Source organism: Pteropus medius, unplaced genomic scaffold (genome assembly GCF_902729225.1).
Source record: "Pteropus medius unplaced genomic scaffold, Ma_sr-lr_union100, whole genome shotgun sequence".
Lineage (NCBI taxonomy): Eukaryota > Metazoa > Chordata > Mammalia > Chiroptera > Pteropodidae > Pteropus > Pteropus medius.
In genome coordinates, this window is record NW_024349519.1 from 18,247,982 (window position 1) to 18,257,945 (window position 9,964).

The following is a 9,964-nucleotide window of genomic DNA, read 5'->3' on the forward strand; positions in this document are numbered from 1 at the left end:
GATTTCAGTAGTGCTCAACACCTCAAAAGACACGATCAAATGACTGCCAACATGAATTTAAAACACTAAAAAGTCTTCTGCTGATTCATCCACTCTTAGTACTTGGATATTTATAAAATGTAATGGCAAAAATTGTGTAGCTTAGAAATGAACTAGTAAATGTACTTACTGAGAAATACTAACACCTAAAATTTGTTTTCTCTAATTGGTAACATTTCATCTTTCTAGAACCTCGAAATATAAATGAAAATCAGAGAGAGCAAGTCAGGGATTTTGAAAAGTGTTAAAGAAATAAAATGCCAATAGAGACTCTATTCTCCTAAAAATGGAATAACTACAACACTGAAAAGTTAACTTCTATATTTCATAGTCTTAAGAGAGATCTAGGCTACATAATCTTACTATGTATATATAAATATTACAAACGAAAATAAGGTTCAGAAATGTAAATGTATTCTTTGCAAAAGAGAAAGGCTGAAAATTTAAGTAGCCACTTACTTATACGCTTTTAATTAAACGTCCCTGGTCAATGTTGTTACAATAGTCATATAGGCAGCAGAGTAGCTAAGACCTTGTCTAGAGGCAGGACTGCCTGCATTCTCAAGGAGCTGTGTGACAGGCAAGTTATAACCTCTGTGCACTTCCTCGCCTCACTGGTTGGGTGTGACAATGCAATGACCTGAACTTCTTAAAATCCTTTCAATAAGCTCAAGAGTCTCAGATTCTTAAGCAAACTAGACAGCTTTCTCCTAAAATAGTATGCAAATTTATTTTTGTTGGGGAACAAAATATAAATTGGGGAAGTCTCCTTCTTTAGAGTATTCAAATAATCACAACTTTTTCGAATACTGTTTCCACATATGCTGTTACAAAAAATTGGGGGGGACATAGGCACAGAATCATTCTCCTCGTTTCATGCAGTCACAATGACAGTGAGAAAAAAAATATGTATCATGTACATCCATATTCAGTTGAATTCAACCAATTACTGAGTTGCTGAATATATACAGGCAGCGTAATAGGTGGGTGTAGGTAGGTAAGTGCCGGAACTACAAAGATATATAGGACCTGATTTTAATCTTAAAAGTATAGCCTAGAGATGACAAACAGAAATAGATACTTCAATACAACACCACAAATATAAATTAGAATTCTGATGATTTTTGAACCCAGAAGAACCTACCTAAAGTATCTTTGAGATCCTAGATACCACAAAGTCACACCTGCAATACTTGGTCTAAAAGATACTTCCAAATTATACTGTTTATTCAAAAACCCTCACTTTTAAGAAAAAGATCAATCTGAAGTTCAGAGAAATGAAATCATTTGCTAAATTTCCTGCAGGCAGTATCTAGTGAAGCCAGTACAAAATTGATTACTTAGTCCCACTTGAGTATTCTTTCCACATCTCTATGCATGAGAAGTGGGAGGATAAATGACTGAATTAAATACAGTTCTAGACCCTTTTATATATTCCATCTCACTTAATCATAACACTAAAATATTTTTCCTATTTTACAGGTAAGCAAACATCTTCTGAGAAGTTAAATTAAAATAACCCAAGTCTTTCTGGCAAGGTTTATTGCTCTTTCATTACCTAGTATTCCTTTAGTTATTTTAGTAATAGATGTAAACTACTGTTCCAATTAAATTCTCAAGAAAAAAATCTATTTTATTCAGAATTAATAACAGTATTTGTCTTAGAGACAACTCAGAAAATCAGATTCTTTCCTTTGATTCAGTTTCAAGTATGATTGTTCCCCCATCTTCTACCCTAGATCAAGTCTCTTCATTTCACAACTGTACTATTCCTTTTAACCTCCTAATTGGTCTCCCAGCTCCTGAACCCTCCTTCTTTAACTTCGCCACATATATAATTTTCCTCTAAAACACAAGTTTCATCATTCATCCAAAATATATTTAAGAATACCGAAAATAAGTGTCAAGCATTGTGCCAGGTGCTGCAGAAAGAACAATGATAAACAGAAATGGTTCCTATTGTTACCAAGCACACATTCTAGCAGGATAAATCATTAAAACTGTGATAAGGGCAATGAATAACTTGAAGTTATTCACTGTGTCTAGCAATGTGTCTAACAAAGAATGAGGAATAGTTAGCCTGAGAAAATGTTCAAGGTTAAGACTTGAATGTGAGTAGGAGTTACAAAGACAAAAGATGGGGAGAGACAAAAAAAAATCTGACTCACAAACCTATCATGAGAAAGATGTGAATGTTTTAGCATGAAAGGTCCCACTTTGGCCATTAATTCTTATTTCCTAGTTCCAATGTGGATACTCTGATATAGGCAGGAACTATCCTGAATATGCTAGGCTCCTTCCTTTGTACCGTTCATTCGGGCTTTCTAGAAATTTCTCTTCATCACTCACCAAACATTAAATCCAGTCACCCTCTCTCACCAAAACATTAGTCACTCATCACAGTACTCTCCAATTTTAATTATAATGTACTGTGTTACAATTTAAAGAAAAACGAGAAAATAATGGAATATTCTTTTTAGTCTTCTTTTTTAAAACTAAATCTCTGGAGAAGTACTATCATCTCATCACTAAACAGGGCATAACCACCAATAAATACTTTTAAAAAATATTTTTTAAACATCCAAACATTCATCTGATCTCCTATCCATGCCCAAAACTGTCCATTTAGTTCTAAGGTCAAAGTAACTATTATTTTCACAAATGCAAACAATTAGTCATAAAAATGAACTCAACATGTGGTTAGATCACTGCAAATCCATTACCATTACTAGAAAAAATACTTTAAAGCTTTTTACTAATAGATCAGTAGCTTCATTTACACATTAAAAACTATTAAATATAAAAGAGATTATGAGGCCTTTTGGGTAACCCACAGAACAGATATATATGTTTAAAAAACTAATTAAAATGAAGATTTTATAAGGAAATATTTTGGTCTAGCATATCCTTTTGCAAGTTTCTGCAGCACTCATTCATAGATACATGCCACACATTTAACAGCTGGTATCATACTTTTTGGCACTTTAGATCTTACACTGCTTCATAATAATAAATCATTGCTAGGTATATTATCAGTTCATTTGTGCAGTCTATCTCCTCCGCACATGAGGTCAGAGGCTTTGTTTCATTCACTGCTGTATATCCAGCACCTGGAATTGTACCTAACACACAATGAAGGTTCCATAGTAAACGCTTAATATAATTGTGTGCCAAATACTCTACATGTAATCTCCACAATAATCTTACAGAAGAGAAACCATTACTTTCCCCCTTTTGCAGATAAGAAACCTGAAAGAGTATTAATACATTAAATAACTGTCCTATGGTCACTCAGCTTAAGTGAGAGCCAGAATTCAAATCCAAACATTCTGACTCATATCACACTCTTAACCACTATGTTCCCTATACTTCTTTCTCCCTCTTTAATTTCAAAATTCCCATTTAACTCTGACAAAATGTTATGCATTTTTATACAGTAAATGCTTCTAAACAATGGTTTAAAAAAAAAAACCCTTGGTGACTATCAATTTCAGATTCCCATACTCATGCTTATGTTTTAAAAATGTTTATAGACATTTACAATTTCAACGAACATTAAGCACTTCTGAGTCTCCTCTAAATTGGTAGTTCTTCTAGACCAAATTTTCAAAATCTGATAAAAGTTGTTCACATCCAAGAGAAATGCTCACATAAAATTTTGCATACAATCTCACAGGCCTTATTTGAGTGCACGCCCAGAGACAAAGCTGGCCTTAAACTCATCAATAACAAATACAACAATGATCTAACCAAGGGCACCAATTCTTGGCTCTCAGTTTATAGTCTCCTCTATTTATACAAATTTTATTTTTGGCATTTCGATTTAATTCTAACAGGTGAGTATTCACCGCTCCAAAGTATTGTGTTAAATACTACAAAATTCTAAACAAGCTAAACTTTACCTGCTCTCAAAAATATACCATTCTACAACAAGGATGGTATATTTGAAGCAAGCGTTCAAATAACAAGCGTTCTTCAGAAAAGTTCACAGGAATAGTTAACAGAAATTCCCCACAGTAAAACCTAACTGTTTTGCAGTTGAAGAACTAAAGCTCAAAGATTTTACTTAAAATCATAATACAGGTATAACAGCAAAACTAAGGCTTGAATTGTACCCTTTAAACTCCAGATTATAGGCTCTTCATACTGCGATACTTTACACATCCCTCCACCTATAGAACAGAGTCATAAAAAGGGGAGGAAAAATTAGAGAATAAATACAAACATGGAAATTAAAAGGAAAAATAAATTAAGACCACGTTTTAAAAGACCAGGAAAGGATTCACTGCAGCATTTTGATGGGTTTTGGAAGGTTGTCTCAGTAAACAAAATTCTGCAGCAACTACTGTGTATCATAAGTATGAATGAAAAGAAAAACAGGAAAAATTTATCTGCTAAATGAAGGTATATGAAGAAGCAACTGTGAACAGGTATTATGTAGGTCATAAGAAGGCATTGTGGCCTTCTTCCTTGCTTCTCTCAGATCACTTGCTCTGGGGGAAACTAGGTACTATGTCATGAGGACACACAAACAGCCCTATGGAGATAATGACTTGGTGAGTTAACTGAGACCTCTTGCCAAGAGCTACATAAGTGAGCCATCTTGGAAAAGGATTCTTAGCCCCAGACAAGCCTTTGGATGACTGCAGTTCTGGCCAACATTCTCACTGCAATCTTTCTGAGACCCTGAGCCAGAACTGCCCAGGTAAGCCTCTCCATTCTTGACTCTGAGAAACCATATATGATAACAATTGTTTGTTCTCTCAAGTTGCAAATTTTAGGAAAATGTGTTAAACAACAATAAATAATAAAACAGGAAAGGTGTGAAGTCTCTAACTTCGTTTACATTAGTAGTCAATGAAGTTTTGAACTACGAGTTATGGCAAAACCTACACCTTGGAATTAGGTCTCACAGCAATATGCAATATGAAGTGGGAAGCATTTTGTCATCTCTCTCACAGTATCCAGTAAAGAACCTTGCACACAGTAAATACCTGTGTTTGGTAGCAAACTAGCCGACACACAGGATTCTCTGACTCAACAAAGTAGTTTTAATGTTTCTTAAAAGTAAAACGACCCCTTAGAATCTCTCCATATAAATTCAATCCCACTTTGAATTGCCGTCCTACTTTCCTTAACTAAGCATTACAATATGTTATCAATGAAAACTGAGACCTATTAGCTCTTTTCCCTAAATTTAATCAAAATAAAAAGGGTAGCTAGAAGAGGAACTCTGGAAAGATTATGGACAGCTGTTTGCTTCAGAGTTGAAAGGGGTAAACAGTTGAAAGGGGTTAATAGCAAAGAGCCTCATGAAATTTGAGCAAAATATTACTTTACATAAAAATATTTTATTGCCTCAAACCTACAGTTCCTTAATAAAGCTTGACAATAACCTCAACATGCAGCCACCCTTCTAGTGTTAGTATGATTTAAAAGTTTAGCCTCTATAACTAGAAAAAGATCTCCCCAATCATATCACTGGGAAATTGGGCAATATAAGTCTGTTTTCCCACTGTCAAGCAATATTAATAATACCTCAAAGTTTACAACCCAAATGGTTAGAAGTCAAAATTTTGACCCACAAAATGATAAGACCCTGTGACCTTTGATGATCATTTAAAATAAATTTCATTCTATATGCCCTTCCCTATCCGCCTCATCCTTACACATGCACTTTTCACTTGATGCATGAATTTATGCAGAAAGGCTGATAAAAGTGTCTAAAAGAGGTCTTAGCTTTTTCAAAATAAGTGATGACATAGTCTAGTTGGGGGTGAAAAAAACAACATAATGTAAAAAAGAGACAAATAACCACAAATCAAAGGTTATTATCGATTCATTTATATAGATAAGAAGAGTACTTTCTTTAAGTATAATCTGATTCAATAGCTAGAACAATTTGTAAACCAAAAAAAATTTTTAGAGGAATTTTAAATTCTAAAATTGTATTTAAATTAACTTTGCCTCTGAAAATAACTTAAAAGGTGGTAAAACTTTTTTTTAAAAAAAAAAAATGCAAGCTTAGATTCAAAGTAAAACTAGTTTTTAGGGGTCTTGCACATCTAAATAGTACTCCCAAAGAAAATTCCTATATTACCTATCATCTTTAAGGTTTTCTAACTTTATCAAAATAAATACACTAATACACTTATGCTGGTTTTGAATAACTCTCTCCTAGGGAAAATGTTTTTTGTACCCGGTGTCATTTAATCATTTTATAAATTAGTTACTTTTCACCATACAACAAACACTTCCAATACATGCCCATAAAGGTAAGCTCTAAAGCTTTATATTTAACTCTTTCTTTAAAAGAAAAAAGATTTAAGAAAGTTCAACAAATTCTAAAGTATGTTAACCTCAAAGATGCAATCTAATTTCAATGATAGAAAACTGAACAGGCATTCTAATACACAGAATAATTGTGAGATAAAAAATCGTTGCAATAGGAATGCCTCAAGTTTTTTAAAAGCACTTTAAAACCACAATATCCTTTCATGAGTTACAAAAATAAAGACTTCCTACCATGAAATCAATCTGTAAAATCTACATAGACTGGTGTAATCTGCAGAACAGTTTTTAAGAATTATGAATCCTTTCCAAATTTAAAATAACAACAAAAAAAACCCTCAAAGGCAAAAAAGGGACATTTCAGAATTAAGATTATCAAGACCATAACAAGTTTCACTAATAATGTAAAGCTTTTTCATACAAGTAATAAATCTATTGCTTGTATTACCCTGAATGGTAAAATGACTACATTATTTTGCAGTCTCTAATGTTTAAGCATTAAGAAAAGCAAGTATGTTTCGGTATCAAATATTAACCTTATTTGGACTTGAGGCACCAATATCTTACTCCTTACTCTGAAATATGATGTGGAAATTAGACAATCAAGTGAATATCTAATAAGTATGAAATACAGCCAAAACTCTACTTCCTGAAATATTACTTGACCAACAATTCGTTGTCTCCTAAAAGGATGCAGAGGACAGATATTAACTTAAAACAAACAAACCTGACACAGACTGTTATTTAAGAATTATTCTAATTCTTGTGAAGTGGAAACAGCAGGGGACTAGAGAACCTTTGTTCTGATCCAGCTCCACCACTACCATTCTACACTTGTTGTTTTTAGTAAGACATTCAACTTGCTTCTTCATCTGTTAAATGGAAATCAAAGTAATACCTATCTTGCACCACAGTTGTGAGAATGAAAATGACTGACAACTTCTGCGGTGCTAGGTGTGAGTGTGCGTGCGTGCGCGCGTGTGTGTGTGTGCGTGTGTGTGTGCGTGTGTGTGTGTGTGTGTACACACTGTTAAATAGAACTATGGTAGATGCTGACTGTCTATGTCAACTTTCAAATATCTACAGGTACCAATGAAGGAGAATATAATAAAATAATTAATACATGATTCGTTGTGCAGTTCACATCAATTTTTAATTTTCTTGAAGACATTCTCCCTCCTGCCATGCCTAGGTAGTTCAGTACAATTTTTCTAAGGTTTGTAGTCTATTTGACCCCATCCAAGATGTTTTCTTAACTAGACATTAAAGTGTCAAACAGATTCTAACGCTATATTTTCAATGTAGGGCCTTGTATTCTTCATTACGTTCGCTATAAACCAAAGTGTTCGTTTTTATCAGTTAATCGGAATTCCTACAACTTTAAATACTTAAAACTTAAAAGTCAATAGCGATTGTTAAAAATTCTACTGCTCATCAAAACATTAGCAGATGGTCAAAATAAATGCTAATATACTTTAGAAGCAATATAATATGCATGAGATAGTTGTTTTTAAAAAGTACATTAAAAACCAATTAGTTAAAATACGGAGTTTTCCAGAGATCAAAAATGATAGTATCAGCTGAAACATAGCATTGCAATCAATTTTAATGTCGCGAAAAAAATGAAGCGCATTTTTTAAGTCTCCACGTTATTTCTAACGAGCTTTAGAAAAGTGCTTTCTTTAGAGATTTCTCCAATACATGACTTTAAATATTATCATCTAAAATCATGACTCTCACGCTAAAGCATTACCATATCAAAATATTAACAGCATACTAATACGTTGCACAATCAAGACTGTATTTTTTTCCGATTCCAACTCTCTTCGATTCCTCAGTTATTTTAAAAGACATCAACTCATTTTTCTTTTCTACAATGAATTTATTCGTTTTAAACTTTCTCCCACGTTTGATCACAAAGCAAACAAGTTATTAAAATCACTTCAGAGACCACATTAATGACTGTATACGTGAAGAATTTTGGAAGCACTGATTAACTATAAAAGAATACTTATTATTTTTTAAGTAATAAGGAGTGATAGTTGGGGTTCCCCCCCGTCCCCCAACAAGGAAGTTCTGTTAAATCCAGGCGAAACCAGCCATGTTGGAAAACACTTGTCAATTATAGCTCTGACAAGTGTTCGCGAACACCGCTGACGCTAACCTTGTGCACCGAGGTGTGTACATCAAGGGCCGCTTTTGCTCCGCCAGAGGATCTAGGCCTACTTTGGGGACTGTTTCCGAGTTAGAGCGGTCCTTAGGTCTGTAAGGAGTGAAGAGCCAAGGGAGAAGAAGGCGGGGAAAGGAGAGTTAGGGGGGAAATGGTTTGAGAGTTTGAAGCCGCTATCCGCGGCGAGAGGGGCGCGGCGGCGGGGAAAGATTCCCGAGTTGAAAGCCTGGGGGAGGGGCCGGGGATCTCGGCAAAAAGTCCCCCTGGACCCAGGAGTGCCAGAGGAGAAGGGAAAGGGAAACGCTTCCGTGCACTGACCTGTCCTCCGAGTCCATGCGGCTCAGGGGTTCCCCATCCGACGACATCTCCAAGCTGCCTCGCCGGCCCCCGGAGGTCGCGCTGCTTCCGCCTCCCCCTGTCCCGTAGCCCTCGTCGCCGCCGCTGGAGACGACGCTGCTACTACTGCTGCCGCCCCCGCCGCCACCCTGGCTGCCCCGCGGTCCCTTGGGCTCGTCCAGGCCCTCCTTGCCGTCCCCATCCCCGCTGCTGCTGCTAGCGGCGCTGGGGCTGAGCGAGCGCGTCTCGTCGCTGCTGCTCCCGCCGCTGCTGCCCACCAGGCTCTCGGCGCTGCTCTCCTCCTCGCCGCCGCCGCTACTGCTGCTCTCGTCCTCCTCCTCTTCGTCCTCGTCCTCGTCCTCGTCCTCCCCGGCCTGGCTGGCGCTCTCGGGGCTCGGCTCCGACATCGTCTCCGCCTCGCCGCCCCCCGCTCCGCCGCCGCCTCCCGCGCCCCCACCGCCGCCGTTCAGGAGCAGTGCCGCCACCGCCTCGGCCTCCGCCTCTTCCTCGTCCTCCTCTCCCTCCTCCTCCTCCTCGTCCTCCTCGGGGGGCTCGGCCCGGCCCCGCGCCGCCGGTCCGGGGCTGCCGGGGGGCAGCGGGCTCAGGCGGGAGAGCTCCTCCAGGTCGGCCATGTCGCTGATTGCGGCGGCCATGGCGGCGCCTGCTCCTCCTCCTCCTCCCCGCCGCCGCCGCCGCCTCCCTCTCTCGACTCTCGCTCCCTCGCCCCCTCCCCAACGCCCAAAACTCCGCCGGCGCCGCTGCAGAGCAAGAGGAGGGCCCGCGAGCTGCGTCAGCCTGCACACGCGCTACGGAGCCCGCGCGGGGACAGGCGCGCCACTGCGCGCACTCACGCGGAGACGGCTGCGCGCCTGCGCGGCGGCGCAAGGTGGCGCCTCCCCCGGCCGCGGGTTCCGCGCCGGCACCCCCACCCGGGCCCCGCCCGGCCCCCGCCCCGCGGGGTGCTCAGAGTTTCCTTCGGGTCTTCCCACGCCTTCCCCCGGCTTGCAGCGGGCGGGACACGCAGAACGAAAACCCCAGGGCTAGCTGGGGATTTTAACAACCCTCCGAGTTCTCACGATAAAGTCATTCATTCCGGGGTGTTTGGGGAGTGTCCCTTGTGTAAAGGCA

The 9,964-nt window shown here is 39.0% G+C and overlaps 1 protein-coding gene across 7 annotated transcripts in view; it reads right to left on the bottom strand.

Annotated features, from left to right (window-relative positions):
- AEBP2 (AE binding protein 2) overlaps positions 1 to 9,695 on the bottom strand; it is a 79,504-nt gene extending 69,809 nt beyond the window's left edge. For 2 of the 7 annotated variants that reach the window (XR_005657240.1, XM_039882556.1), the window contains exons 1-2: positions 8,819 to 9,597; positions 8,495 to 8,593 (exon numbers count right to left, since the gene is read on the bottom strand). Coding sequence is in view for 5 of the 7 variants with exons in the window: in XM_039882556.1 (XP_039738490.1) it covers positions 8,495 to 8,593; positions 8,819 to 9,489 (770 nt within the window). In the remaining 2 variants the exon portion in view is untranslated. Of the gene's footprint in view, positions 1 to 8,494; positions 8,594 to 8,818 lie in introns of all 7 variants that reach the window. The other 5 variants (XM_039882559.1, XM_039882558.1, XR_005657241.1 and 2 more) reach the window with 4 other exon arrangements.
- Between the last annotated feature and the right edge of the window lie 269 nt (positions 9,696 to 9,964).